Raw genomic sequence first — 15,207 nt, 5'->3', positions numbered from 1 at the left:
GTGATCAGTTCACAATGTACATATACAATGTCAAATCACTGTGTTGTGCACATGAAATGAATATACGTCAATTACTCTTCAACAACAAAGATTTGTAAAAGTAAGACAAACCAAGCTTTGCACTCAAATAATGAGACAGGTGGGTCGGGCCTGTATCTGTCAACTCTTTTTCAGAATGAGAAATAAGTTAGGCACTCTCTTTGCATTTTCAAAAATCCCTTACTTTGTTCCCTGTGAATTCTCTTGGTTCATCCTGGGCTCTCCTCTTGTTTGCGTTCCTGCTCTCGGGTTGTGGAGCCCCCCAGAGAAGCAGAACTTTGACACCTACTCCTCCCACCCCTTCCAAACCTTTTGGAGATGACTAGGCCTTCCTTGTTCTTACCACTTAGGGGCAGGGCTCATGCGTAGTAGCCAGGAAGGCCACACAAGCCTGGGCCTCCCTCTAGAGCGATCAGGACCAACGTGCGTCTGCAAAGTGTCTGACTGATCATGGAGGAGGCCTTATCTGGTTAAGACTTGATTAAACACCAGGTACTAGAGAGCAAATCATTAGAGGCTGCTAATGGGCACTTCATCAGCTGCATTATCCAATGTGAGGACATGAAACAAAACCGGTGACCTGTGTGCCCTTTGTCATCCAGGAGCCTCTAATCCAAATTCATTTTCATGAAGCTCAGATTCAGGACAGATGTGTTCTCTTTGTGTACAGGTTTTTGTTTTTTTGTTTTTTTTCACTCCTGAATACAAGCTCTTGTTCAATTTTCCCAGCAAAGCTCAGGCATGGTGTGATTTTTCAGAAGATGGTGCAGAAAGAGAATTTCAGAGCATGAATCTGTGTATCCTTTCAGAGGAAATGTTCAGATGGAATCAGCCAACCAATACATCACCCTGTCAATTTCATAGCAGCATCTAAGATAGTGTTTGCTATGATCTTTAGAGCAACCAATGCAAAAAAGAGACTCCAAGATTATGTGTATGACTATGTCAAATGATCAAAAACTCAACTAAGAAGTTTCTCCTGCCACGGAGGGATAGGAAGGTCTAGGAAGTGACTCATGAGCAGAGGTCACTAAGAGCAGGAGAGTGGTTCCATCCTTATCCCCCTCACCTTTCCATCAGCAAGGGGGGAAATTTCAGATGATGTGTACCTTCTCTTGAGCCCTGGCTATAAGCCTGGCACTTAACATTTGTTATTTCATCGTATCAGTTCAACTGCCCGCTAAGTAGATATTACTTTCCTTGGTTGTTTTCTGGGGAATCGGAGTTCAGTCAAATAACTTGTGCAAAATCATATAGTTAATAATGAGAAGATCAGGACTTAAACCCCTGATTATAGAGCCCATGCTCTTGTCAAGACACCAAGTTGCCTTCCTCACGAACCCACTGGGGGATGAGCCCTGGATGTGAACGTCTTTGCCCTTTGGATCTGAACCATCATGGTGGCTTAAAATGGGATGGGGACTGTGATCAGAGTGTTAGAGTCATAGCATATTAGACTGGCCTGTACTTCCACACCCACAATTCAACCTCTCTAAGCCTCACTTCAAAAATGAGAATAATAGTAACGTGCTTACTTCATGGAGTTGCTGGGAAGATCACATGATATGGTGCGTATCACAGGCTCGGCACAGGGGCCAGGACATAGTCACTGCCATGTACATTTTGGGGAGAAAACATGCAAGTCGTTCGCAGTTCTCTTTGCATAACTAGCTTGGTGAAGGATGAGGTACGTCACATCCTAAAAGCAGAATCAGAACAGGGCTAAAACCTGCAGGTCTGGCCCTGATGTGGGGTGCTCATGGTTCCAGGCTAGGGTCCCTGCAAAGTGTGGCCGTGGGGTTCCTATTTTCCAGTCATCACCATATTTAAGGGTAAAGTAGAAGAGGTGGAGCTGCCTGTGGAGAAGGTAGACATCATCATCAGCGAGTGGATGGGCTACTGTCTGTTCTATGAGTCAATGCTCAACACGGTGATCTTTGCCAGGGACAAGTGGCTGGTAAGTGTCCTGCATGCCGTCCCCTTGTTGGTCTGCTGGCTGTCCTGCTGCTCTACCCCTGGTCGACAGTCTAGGAAGAATATGAGGACTCCAGAGAGGGCTTGGGCTAGAAGGTCACCTCCTCCAGACCCCTCTCCTTAAACCAGATCTGCTTCAGGGGACAGAACGATGGTACCCAGGTCCAACATGTCTGCCTCATTGTTCTGTAGGGCTCACCTTGTCCTCTTTGGTTGTAATCAACACCCATTCTCTGTTGTCAAGACAAAAATCTCTTCTGGTCAACAGGTACTTAGGACTTGTTTGGCTGCCAGAGAGCTGAGCATGCTTCTGACTCTGGCTTGTCCAGGCTGTTCCCCATTGAACTTACCTTTGCCCCAGTTCATTTGTTCTATGGTCTCCACTTAGGTCCCTCAAGTTCTCCCCATTCCCAAATAAAAATTGGGCATTGTCATCCTAACCCTAACCCTGGCCAAGGTGACAGTCTGCTGAATGAGAAATGCTGGCAAGGGGGTGCCTGTCTGGTGACTCTATGTGCAGTTCAAAATGTGATGTCTTTGTCAGGTGAATAGATTACGAGACCCATTTCCCCACAATTCATCAACAGAAACCTGGAGGGCTTATGTTTCCAGACCGGGCAGCTTTGTACGTGGTAGCAATTGAAGACAGACAGTACAAGGACTTCAAAATCCACTGTAAGTCGCCTTTTAAGTTTTTGTCTTTCTCACAGTTGGGGTGGGAGGTACTACAGTGGCTCTGAGATAAGCAACCAGCCTCATGAATACAGCTGATATGCCTATGGAGGAGTTTACCTGTGACTTATTCTGGATTCTTCTCTCTAGGCGTTTTCCCTTGGTCCCAAGGGTAGGAGGTCTGCAGAGAGAAAATAAGCAAAGCAGTTGATTTAAGAGACATATCCTGGGGTGAGAGAATGAAAGCAATGTGAATGAAAAATGAGCTGAAGCAACAGAAACTGATTTTTGTAGAGAACATCAGGCCAGGGGGCTGGGAGCCTGAGGAGTTTCGGTTATCCCAAAAGTCCACTACAGGGGTCAAAAATGGCAGATCGCTAGCCAGCTCGACCATTCTGAAGCCTGCCTTCATGCTACTTGAATTTATGAAAATGATAGTGACTCTTCTTCACATTAAGTAAAATATATATTCTTCTTTGCGGTTCTTTTGGGGGAATGGATGGCAGTGGGGGTGGGGAGAGATGGAGACTTTGCATGCCATATATGTGCAGTTGTGTACATGCGTGTGTCAGGGACTCATATCCAAACCTACATTCATACTGCTTTATCAGTTGAAAATTTGTTCTTTTAGGGAAAAAAAGCCAAACAAACAAAAACCCTCTCCAATGTCATATCTGGTCCGAAAAGGATGCTTTGTTCTTTTTAATTTAGAGGGTAGCATTCCTCAGTGACACAAGCTAGTCCTCAAGCTTATTTCAAATGTGTTCCCATCACTTAGAAACAGCCATGTCTCCTCAGCCAGAAGAAAACACGACAAAGGAGCAAAGAGCCCCTCACACAGGCAAGCACACACACAATCCAACCCAAAGCATGACACAGGAACTCTACGCAGTGCGATGGAGTCAGCAGACTTGGGGTTCCTGCCCCTGCAGTGGTCAAGCCCTCCTTGGCAAGATTACTATGGAGGCATGCACAGACTGAGCAAAGGATCAGCACCCTGAGAGGCTGAGACTTGATAGTTCGACAAATTGTTGCTCCGTGGATTCACATGATTGCCATCTAATTTTTCTAGTGCCATTAATGACACTGGACTGCACTATGGAATGTGTACATTTGTGTGTGTGTTCACACCCTCCTGGAAATAAAACATCAAAGCACAAAGTTCAGAGTCAGATTCAGGAGATGGCAGAAGCCGGACAGTTATTCGAAGCTCTGTGCCCTCTGCCTCCAGCCAATCTGGTGACATTTCTAACATTTGATGAGCAATGAGAGGGAGAGTAGCCTACGTTGGATGATCATGTTTCAAAGTCTGCCAGCTCTGGGTTCAAATCCTACCTGGATGACTGGGAGCAATTTACCCAACCCCTTTGGCCTCACAGATAATATCACCAATCCCACACACTAGCCATGAGGATTAAGTGAGATGATGTATAGGAAAGGATGTGACAGTTCTTGGAGGCACATGGCACCAGACTGGACCTAGGCACTGAACACGTCACTAAGCCCTTTTCTGTTTGCAGCTCTGGTAAGCGAGCCTGACTGCCAAGCTTGTTGGCCTCCAGTGGCTCAGAATCTAGGACAGATGTGCTCTCACGGTAGATTGCAGAAACAACCCAACAGTGAACATTGATCAAATGCATGTATAAATAGGACATATTTTGCCCTGGAGCTGCATTATAATACTGCTTTTGGAGTTCTTGCGGTGTAACTATACCGAATCGTGTTTTGAGGAGAACCTTCAGGTGCATTCTTCATTCTTATGCATAAATATTTACCGAGCCCTGACCCTGGGCACCGCTCTTTAAGGGACTTCCTCATGGTTTAAAAGCCAACATTCCTTACCTTCCTCCTTTCCCTGGATTGTGTTTGGGAACCTGTGGCAGATGCACATTGTAGTGAGCCAGCTGGAGCTGGACTGGACTGCATGGACCCTGGAAGGCGCAAGAGGGCAGTTGCTGTTCCTCAGGTGCTGGTGCAGGATTGGAGATGGTGTGACTTAATCTTATGCTGACCACTGCAATTTTCATAGGTTCTGGGGAAGAAAAAAAATTTAAATCAGCTTCTAAAAAATTTAAATCCTCTTTTCTTGTGAAATGTTTGCTCTGGAGTCTTCTATCCAACAAACACCAAAAACCCCAGACCCAAAAAATAAAAATCAAACATACATTTAAAATTTATTTAAAAAACTGTGAAGTTTTCCATTTAAAAATTTTTTAATGATCTGTTTTTGTTTTTAGTAAAGGAAGCAAGCCCATTTAGAAATCTGTTTCAGATAAACAGAGATTTTGGATACTCTTGAGTTCTAAATCAAAAGTAAAGCATAAAGGTTGCTGGTTGCTAAGGGAACAATTGTAAGCAAATTTCAGTTGGTTCAAGAACCGGTTAAAAAAGAAAAATCTTAAAGTGGGGCAGGAGAATGAGACAAGCCCAGACCCTTTCACAAAGTAAATTGTTACAAAACCGCTTCCTCCCTGCCCCTCTCCTCCTTTCCACCACCTTCCCCTTCCCTCCCCGCCCTTTCCCCCTCCCTCTCTCTCCCCTTCCCTCCTCCTCTCCCCTCTCCTTTCCTTTCTCAGTCACATGCAACATAGAAACACAAGAATAAGTGAAACACAGAAATTGCCTTTATTTTGCTCACCAGCTACTAGAGAACACAGAAGAAGAGAGGCAAATGATTGGCATGAACCAGTCTCACGATACATATTGTGTTGAGTGAATGCATGAAGAAACAAATGAAGGAGTAAAAATAAGCAGTAGAGGAATGTGCAAAGTGTAGTGTGTAACCACGAGAGAGAGGAGCGATCATTTTTTAAAATTTCTACTATGGAGGAGATTTATAGAATCTTAAAACTGGAAGGAAACGTGGTAGGTGTTCTATTTGATTTCTTATCCAATACACGAATATGACCCAATACATTAATCTCCAGCCTGCTGGGAGTCAGAGATATGGGCACCAGCTTCCCAGCTCATGAGAAGATAAGAAGGAAGGCCTTCCGTAGCGTCAGTGGTGCCTGCAGCCCGAGGGAGGTTGTAAAGGCAGGACCTCTTGGAGTGCTCAGTTGCTCTCCATGTGGTTCTTTCCCACCTTCACCCCCACCCTCAACATCCAGAGCTCTGTTCTCCGGCTCTTTCCTATTTTATTTTATTTTTTAAAAAAGATTGTATTTATTTATTTGAGAGAGAGAGAGAGAGTGAACGAGAGAGAGAGCATAAGCTGGGGGGAGAGGCAGTGGGAGAGGGAGAAGCAGGCTTCCCTCGGAGCAGGGAGCCCGATGCAGGGCTCGATGCCAGGACACTGGGATCATGACCTGAGCCAAAGGCAGACGCTTAACCGACTGAGCCACCCAGGTGCCCCTCTGTCCTATTTTATACAAGAAGTTGCCTCTGTGCCTGAGAGACTAGAATGTATGAAACTATTGTGAACACCTTCCCTTCTGTCTAGAGGTGAAACTGTAAGTAGCGCCTGGTGGCACTTGCTCTGTTTCTCTCTAACACATTCGGAGGCAGTCCCATCCGCCCTAGCGGAGAAACTGAAACTGTGGGGCCAGGGTGGGGAAGGAGGATGTAGCTTCAGCTCTCTTCAATGAAACATAAAGTTGGTTCTCCAGTACTTCACATTTCTTTTTCTGCAACTGCTTTTGAGATTTTCTCTTTATTTTGATACTCATCAGGTTGACTCGGATGTGTCTACAAGTGTTTTCCTTTCTATTTATCCTGCTTGGGGTTCTACAGCATTCTTGGATCTATGGGTTGATGATTTCATTGATTCAGGAAAATTTTGAGCCATTATCTCTGCAAATATTTTTTCCTGCCTGATTCTCTTTCTCTTCTCCTTCAGGGACTCCAATTACACATGTTAGATACTGTTTTATATTGTCCTATGGATCTTGGGTGCTATATTTTTTCTCTCTCTGTATTTAAGTTTGGATAATTTTTATTGACCTATCTTGAAGTTATTCATTACTTCCTCTGATGTATGCATTCTTTTAATAAGCACATTGAAAGAATTCTTCACCCCTAATATTGTGATTTTCATTTCTAACATTTCCATTGGCTCATTTTTATAGTTTCCATCTCACCAGTGAAATTCCTGATCTGTTCATGCATGTTTTTCCAATTGGATTCTTTAACTTCTTATTATAGGTACTTTAAAGTCTCTATTGGATAATTCCAACATCTGGGCTGTCTCTAAGTCTGTTTCTATTGACTATATTTTCTTCTGATGATGGTCATTTTTTTTTCCTTTTTCATTCATCTTGTAATTTTTCTTAATGCTGGGCAATATCAGTAAGAGAACAATAGGGACAGATGCACAATATTTATGCCCAGAAAAGAGTATGCCTTTTCCTCTGCCAGGCTTTTAAAGTGGGGATTTGAGTCAATCTAGTCTGTCATAATGATAGGTTGGGGTTTGGCTGTTGCTTTAGTTACATTCATCGTGCCTCAGTGCTGTCCTTTCTGAGAATTTGTTTTTTAATCCATAAACAAAAGTTCACAGGTCCATCTGATGTTATTGTTTAAATTTAAATAAGAAAATTAATAACAATATTTCCTGGTAGCAATAGCCCTCACCCCACATTCACTTAGTCAATAAACAAGACAGAGTTGCAACGAAAAATTAATCTGTTTGATTAGTGTTGTCTCCCATCCCTGCTCCACTTCTGCTAAAGGAGCTAGTGGGAGATAAATGGTTAGCAGAAAGAAGAGAAAACAAATTTATTGTCCTGGGTGAACTTTCTCCTGAATAACTGAAGGTAAGGTAGTCTAGCTGGGGAGAAAAACATGAATTAACCTCTGAAAAGGTAACTAAAATACTGGGCATTGCAAGGCAGTGTAGAACATTAAATATTTGGGAATGAGTTCCAATTAAAAAAGCATTATCTGTGCGCTTGTATTGCACTAGATACTGGGCTATAGGTGTTGAGGATATAGAAGTAGTCTCATAGTTGGGAATGGTTAGAAAAGGTTTCACAAAAGCAAGAGACATTCAACTCACCATTTCTTGACTGTAAAGGAATTTTTTTTTTTTGAGAGAGAGAGAGAGTGAGAAAGAGCATGTGCATGTGGTGGGGGGAGGGGCAGAGGGAGAAGGAGAGAGAGAATCTCAAGCAGACTCCCTGCTCAGACGACCCTGAGATCATGACTTGAGCCAAAATCAAGAGTCAGACTCTTAACTGACTGAGTCACCCAGGCGCCCCTACCTACATAGATTTGTAAAATTCCAGTTTCCCAGATCCCAAATCTGGAGATTCCGATTCAGCAGATCTGGTTTGGGCCCAGGAATTTGTATTTTTAAAAGCATCTCAGATGATTCTGGAGCACAGAACCACTGAACCAAACTCCTCACTTTACAAACAAGCCCAGAGAAGAGGATTGATATGTCCAAGATCACGCAGCTCAGATGGTGACGAAGCCAGAGCTCAAACCACATCATGATAACAATCACTATGTACCAGCAGCTCTGTGTGCCAGGCATCCCCTTACACACTCTACATTTAATCCTCATGACAACCCAACAGAGTAGCTGTGGTTATCACCATCATCTCTATTTTAAAGAAGAAACCAACTCTTCGAGAGCTAAATTTTTGCTAATATTACACAGCAAATAAATGGCAGAACCCAGAGTTGAACTCCAAAGCCCAGGCCTTTAACCATCATGCACATGGACTCTTGGGTTTTTGCCCGACACTTGCCCTTAACCTCAACTTAAGGCAGGGTGGGGAATGGGAGAGCAGGAACATGGCAGCAGGTGTCTTTAGGAAAGATTTAAAATGAAGGCACTTTGTTTAGTGTATATGTTTTATCTGGGGGCTTCCAGACTCTAGAAGGGCAACTCCTCTGAAGCACGTCCCATTGCCAACCAAGCAGCTTACTTCTCCAAACGTAGGCTTCAACTAGGAACTTGGCACCAACCTCATGTGATTTAATGGATATGACTGGCATCTTATCCTCAAGCCAGAATTTCACAAGTGCTCACCCTCTGGGAGATGATTATTTTCTCTGCCTCTTCTCCCTGAGGAAGGTCTTTGTGTGCCTTAGAAAGGAGTCAAAGAAACACGCGGCTTTCACTGACTGTTCCCACCTCCCTCTTCACACACCCCCTCTACTAAACATACGGAAACATAGTTCCCGAAACTACCATTTGTTTGATGCACAGTTTAAAAGGAAATTTAATCCCATAAGATTCTAGAGAAAAGCATCTCTCCTTCGATGCATTTCTAGACCCATCTGCATAAACAGACAAATGAGATTCAGCTGCTCAGTGACTAAAGCTTCTGCTTAGGCCACACCCTCTACAGTATGGGGGAGGAAATTGCATTCCTGGTTGCTGTCACAGCTGGGTCAGTGCAGCTGAAGAGTCAGGGGACAAGCTGGAGTGAGCCCTAGTTCCACCATCTCCTTGATGTGTGATCTTGGCCCATATATTGTGTGTGGGCCACATGCCAACTTCTCCCAGCCTGTTTCCTTGACTGTCAATAGACATATCCCCTGGAGGTTGCTGGATAGATTAAATGAAGAGTCTGGCTTCAGCTAGGTGGTCAGTCAATGGTAGCAATGATTGCCACCATATAAGGATGGTCTTGGGCCATCAGATGTACATTCATTTACTCACCAGCCTTGCACCCTACATCTTTCTCCCTCTCAAAGCATCTTATGAGCAGCCACAAGGAGCCAATGAGCACCACTGGGATGGTTGTGCACCACCTGGGGGTATTTCTTATGGGATGGATTCTTAGTGAGTGCATCATGGCATGTGAGAAAGGCCAAGACTCTCACAGACCCACCCTCCCCCCTCGTTTTGCAGTTGAAAAAACAGAGGTTCAGAGATGTTAGGGAATTAGCACAAGGGCCTGGCCAGTAAGTGGTGGTGCTGGGATTCAAACTAGTCTATATAATTTTAAGAGCCCATGTTTCTCCCTGCTTTGTTAAAGATTCAGTGGGTGGGGACAGGAGAGAGGTGGGTCTTCTAAGTGTGCAGGACAGCTTGAGCAAAGGCATCAAGATAGAAATGTGGGTGCCAGATAAGAGTTTGTAGGAGACTCTGCTGGCTCAGATAGAGGGACAGGAAAGTGGATACAGGAAGAGTCAGGCAATCTGGATTCTAGTCTTGACCCTGTGGCATTCTGGCGTGTGACCTTAGAGAAGTTTTTCAGCCTCTCTGAGCTTTAGTTTTCCTACCATCAAGTGCAATCTGTATGTTCTGCAAAGCTCTTCACCCAGATGAGTGATTCTTCTATTCTGATTGCAGGGGAACATGGGATGCCCCTCCCCCTCTTGGGCATGCTGTGCTCTAGTCCTCAGGAGGGCTGGGAAGACTTCCGCGGGTCCTGCTGCTGGCCCTCATGTCTCGCTCTGTTTTCACAGGGTGGGAGAATGTCTATGGCTTTGATATGACCTGTATCCGGGATGTTGCCATGAAGGAGCCCCTGGTGGACATCGTGGACCCAAAGCAAGTGGTGACCAATGCCTGTTTAATAAAGGTCTGCAGACTCATTCTGCTGGGGCCCAAGCATGCTGGCAACCCAGCTGTGCCACCCTGGAAACCTGTGGGCCTGGAGTAAAAGCAATATTCAGCTCCTGCACAGCCCTGGCCTGGCAAAGCAGGCCACCTTGGCCAGAGCCTTTGGCAACCTAAGGTGACCGCCAGTCAAAAGAAGATGCTCATACTAAGCAGAGTCACAGAGAGAGCCCCTGGACTCCACAGTGGCACAGCTGAGGGGAGGGAGTCAGTTCACATCCCTCGGTGGTGCAAAGGGAAGGGTATGGGGGAGGGGGCATCAGCAGAGAGGCAGGAGGGTATGCTCAGGTTTGAGGAAGCTCCTCCATTCCGAGGTGGATGGCCCTCTTAGGGAAGCAATCCAATACCTCAATCTGCTGTGTAATCGGCATTTATACTCCCACCTCCAAGCACACATCTGACCTGGCCAGACAGAGCTACTCAACCCCCTTCCTGAGTGGTCTTGTTTGTACATATGCTCTAACAGCTTTCCTGACAAGACTTTCTTCAGTGCAAATGAAGAACAGCTGGTCAGCATCCTCGGCACACCGATCCTTAGTGTATTCTTATTATTAAATATTCAAACGTAGCAAATTTGAGAGAGTGAAAACAAAAGCTCCCCTTGACCTCCCCTCCCTTTCAACCCCACACTTTTCCTGGAGGTAATACTGTTCACATGTTGGATTGATCTTTCCAGCCCTTTCCTGAGAATTTGCATTTACAGACACTAATATATTATGTTGAACCATATAAACTACTGATATTTGGTTTTTTTAAATCTAGAAAGACATCACTTTCATATGGTTGAAGCTAACTTTTTAATTTAAAAATCTGGGTTCATTCTGTAAGTATTCATTGGCCCACGTAGCCCTCATCTTACTAAAACATACTTGCCGGCTCTGGTCCTATATGTGTCACTTCTTTGCCAGGAGTATTGGGCTGGAGACGGGCAGCATTTTCAGGGGATAAAGGGGAAGAGTCCAGGGCCACTGGGGATGAGGAGAGGTTTCTGAAGTTCTGATATATACCACGGCTTTGCTAGGTTAACAACTGTCCCTTGTCCCTGGGCACAGTCTTCCTAAGAAGAAACACAACTCTTGGTCCATAGTGTCATTGTAGCATTTAGAAGGGACCTCCGAGGGCAAATACACAGATGAGTCTCATCAGCTGCTGCTTCCTTGTAACATCCCGCCTAAGAGATGTGGCTGGAAATCTAAGTCTTGGGCTCTCTGTTGATGGGGTTCTCACTACTTCTTAACTCGGCCCATCCCAAGTCCAGGCAGGCTCAACTGCAAACAAACGTGTCCTTTTAGTTTTTTCCTATCGGCCCCTCGGTCCCTGAAGCCTCTCCCTGCCCCAAACAAAAGCAGGAAAGTATACTCCCAAACTGGTGCAACTGAATTTGCCTAAATGACATGTGGCAGCTATATGGAACCGTTAGGCACCTGTGTGTCATGGCCTTGGCTTGAAGGTACAACTCCTTCAATGTGCTGGGGCCCCAGGTCAATTTCCACCTTTTCCACCTTTGACGGTAGGTGTGGCCACTGTGCTTCCATAGGTCTACTGCAGGTCACGTGGTGGACTGGCCTGCTTCTCCTCCCCGCATCCCACCCCCGCCCCCAGGCCACCCTGGCCTCCCGCCTTCTTCCCCCCACTCCCAGCAAGGGTCTTCCCCTTGGTTATACCTGAGTGCAGCCAGGGGCAAAGCAACCGAACTCAGGGAATGGGGTGCAGAAGGGCACGCGTCACACACTCCTGTAAACTCCTTGGGGCTGAAGTCCTGCCCCCTCCCTGTGCCCGCAACCCTTCTTCCTCTCTTCCCCGAGAAGGGTAAGGGCTGTCTGTGCATGCTTCTGCAACCAGGAGAGCCCCTCCATCAGCTTGCTCGCCAGTGTGCTAAGCAACATTTTGCCAAGCCTGCTGGGAAAACACCTGCCCTTCTTCACACACTTAATTGCTACTTTCATCGCTATTAACGTTGCAGAGTGTGACATTTTATTATAATTAAGACTCTGTTTTGACCAGTCTTCTGCTCTGAGACATCCATTTGTAACGTTATTTGGTGCTGGGGATAACAGAGACTGGGGGTTCTTCTGAGTATTGAGGCCTCCAGAGCCCTCTGCTTAATGGGGGTTCCCTGAGGCCTAGTCAGGGGGACCCCCTGTGGTGTCAGAGATGCTGCTGCAGAAGGAATACAGAAACCTTCCACCACAGGGCTCAGGGCTCTAGGGAGCCAGGTAACGGGTTTGGCTCTGTAGCCTTTGGGTCTGACAGGAGGGTGGACCTGAGCCCTGAGGGCCTCTGAGTCTCCAAAGCCTAGTCATAGCTGGCCACCTTCACAGATGGCCCAGCCCTCATTCCAAAAGACAAACTGCCTCTATTGTCAGCATTTTGTTTTATTTTATTTTATTTTATTTTGCTTTATTTTATTTTATTTTAGTGAGCTCTATGCCCAACTCACAACCCCAAGATCAAGAGTCACATGCTCTACGGACTGAGCCAGCCGGGAGCCCCTCCATTGTCACCATTTTAATGTATAGCTTCATCACTTCTGTCTCGAAAACTTTTGTTCCTTCAGAGGCCCCTGTTAAGATGCAAATATCTGTAGGACTTAGTGAACACTATCAGCTAACAGGGGAGTCGATAGCTGAGAGTGGTTGATGTACATCTGAGAGCAGGACCCTATGGAGGAGGGATGGAGTGTGTGTGTGCGTGCACATGCGCGCCCTGAATGTCGTGAAGAAGTGAGGCGGGTGACTGGAGAAAGCAGCCATGTCCAGATGTGTCCCGGAGCCTACCTTTGGAGCTCCTGTCTGTGTTCAGGCCAAGAGGGCCACTCTCTTTAGGTAAGCGATACAGAGTCATGGAAGGTTTCGGATTCAGAGAGCAGTACAGTCTGAATGGATCTGAGGGATTAGTGGCTTGGTTTGGAGAAGAGGCCTGGGGCTGGGGGCAGGAACATTGTCGAGTGTGGAGGCCAGTAAGGAGAAGACTGAGGGCTGGCAGGTGCTAGGTTACACAGCGAGGGTACACAGATCCATAATGGGCAGCCTCTGTGCTGAGATCCTGTCCAACGAGGGGGCCAGGCTGCTGAGATAGCCAGAAGTAGGTGGAAAGACCAGGTGAGGCTGGAGGCAGAGGGACCGAGAGAAAAAGATAACAAGGACCTTGGAAAGAGTCTGGAGCCTGGCCGTCTGGCCCTGGCTAAGAAGCAAATGGTAGTCAGTAAGTGTAGGCACCGTGAGCCTGGTGGACTGTGCTGATGCCATTAACAAAAATACAGTTAACCACATCTTGCTCTGAGTTGTGGAGCTGGAAGGAACCTTGGGCAGCATGTGGCCGGAGGGCTAACGAATGTCATGTAGGCTGACAGGCGCTGGCTTTAAAAAGGAGCCATGGATCAAACTTAGCAGGATGACATATAATGGAGGATCCTACACTCAGTTTCCAGGACAAAAGGAAAAAGGAGCACGAGCAGGATGCGGTGGAGGGAGAGGGCTTGGCCAGCCGAGTGCGTCTGAGCCAGCAGTGTGCTCTTTGAGACCAGAGGCTGCTAGAAGTAGGTCCCAAACAAGGAGGGTGACAGAGTAAGAAATCATGACTCATGAGAAGTGAATGAAAAACCAGACACAGTTTATGTTGGAGAAGAAAAGGTTTAGGGGGCCCATGTGAGCGGGAATAGGCATTTGGCTTATACCATGGGTGGAAGTTACAGAGACGGGTGTGTACTCTCCTCACTCGTTTTGAAGAGGGACCCGTCCATTGGAGATGTCAGGAAATGGAATCAGCTGCCTGACAGGTACTGAATACATCACCCACGAAGGTGTCCTAGCAAGCACCCGATGACGACTTCCTAGGGATGCTACCAAAAGGGCTCTTGCATTGATGGCTTTCTAATCCCGTCAAATTCTGCATGCCTGACCCATGGCTTCCCATTCTACTGATTCTTGTTCCTCATCCTTGGTTCTAGAAGCACAACAAAACTTGCATTGAGGTGACATCACCAAGGGGCTCCCCATTCCCCTAAATCTGCAATCCCACCCTCTTCCCAACTAATAGGTCAGAGCTTCAGCTTCCCCCAGGGGATACAAGGGCTATACACCACAGACCACAATAGGGCTCTGATCTGACTTGCCTCCTTGACCAAACCTCTTCCTCTGTCCACCCCCTGGAAACAGGACTTCTCTTTCAAGGCCCCGGGATGCTTTGCGTCTGCTTTTCCTTTATTTATTCTAGAAATATGTAGAGATAAAAGCCATTTCTGTTACATTATTCTGTGTCTTCCCTGCTCTTGTTTCCCCACCCTCAGACCCCTCTCCTAATTTTCTCCAATATCTTCCATCATCCGGGTCTCAGGAGAGCCCCTTGGAACCAGTCTAGGCACACGGGTATCTGTCTGGCTCTTACAGAGTCTTCAGACAGAGGTCCTTGCTACACAACCCCAACAATGGGAAGCTTCCTTAAACCTCACTGAAAACTGTCTTGATGCCTCTAGGGCTCTTGGAAGGTTTGCCCTGTCTCATTGGGGCCAGCAAACAGTAGGTCAGCATCCTCCACACAGAAAAGAACATGTTGCACATTGCAAACTGTCTTTCATTATACTTGCTCCCCACGCAACATTGATTTTCAGCCACTTCCCAACTGAAATTGTTAGAATTATTAGTTCTTTGTGTTCTCCGTTCCCCAGCCAGAACTGAAAAATTCTTACCTCTTATTTCTCCCCTTTTTTCTTTCTTCCTTTCTCTTTTTTTTCCTTCCTCTCCCTCCCCTTTCCCTCTCCCTTTCTTCCTTCTTTCCTTCCTTCCTTCGTTCCTTCCTTTCTTTCTTTCCCTCCCTCCCTCCCGCCTTCCCCCGCCTGCCTGCCTGCCTGCCTTCTTTCCTTCCTTCCTTCCTTCCTTCCTTCCTTCCTTCCTTCCTTCCTTCCTCTGTCTCTCTCCCCCGCCTTTTCTTTCTTTCATCCAGGCTTGGTGTAGATGGTCAGCAGAACTTCCCTTGGTCCAGTCTGTGACTGTGGGTGGGCTCAG

The 15,207-nt window shown here is 46.3% G+C and overlaps 1 protein-coding gene across 1 annotated transcript in view; it reads left to right on the top strand.

The window, feature by feature from the left end:
• PRMT8 (protein arginine methyltransferase 8) overlaps nt 1-15,207 on the top strand; it is a 90,822-nt gene that overhangs the window by 65,592 nt on the left and 10,023 nt on the right. The window contains exons 5-7 of the mRNA XM_035028442.1: nt 1,854-1,996; nt 2,601-2,688; nt 10,051-10,166. Of these exons, the coding sequence (XP_034884333.1) occupies nt 1,854-1,996; nt 2,601-2,688; nt 10,051-10,166 (347 nt within the window). The remainder of the gene's footprint in view (nt 1-1,853; nt 1,997-2,600; nt 2,689-10,050; nt 10,167-15,207) is intronic.

This window comes from Mirounga leonina, unplaced genomic scaffold (genome assembly GCF_011800145.1).
Source record: "Mirounga leonina isolate KUSES-001 unplaced genomic scaffold, KU_Mleo_1.0 Mir_201, whole genome shotgun sequence".
Classification (NCBI taxonomy): Eukaryota; Metazoa; Chordata; class Mammalia; order Carnivora; family Phocidae; genus Mirounga; species Mirounga leonina.
This window is presented reverse-complemented; position numbering and strand designations above follow the sequence as displayed.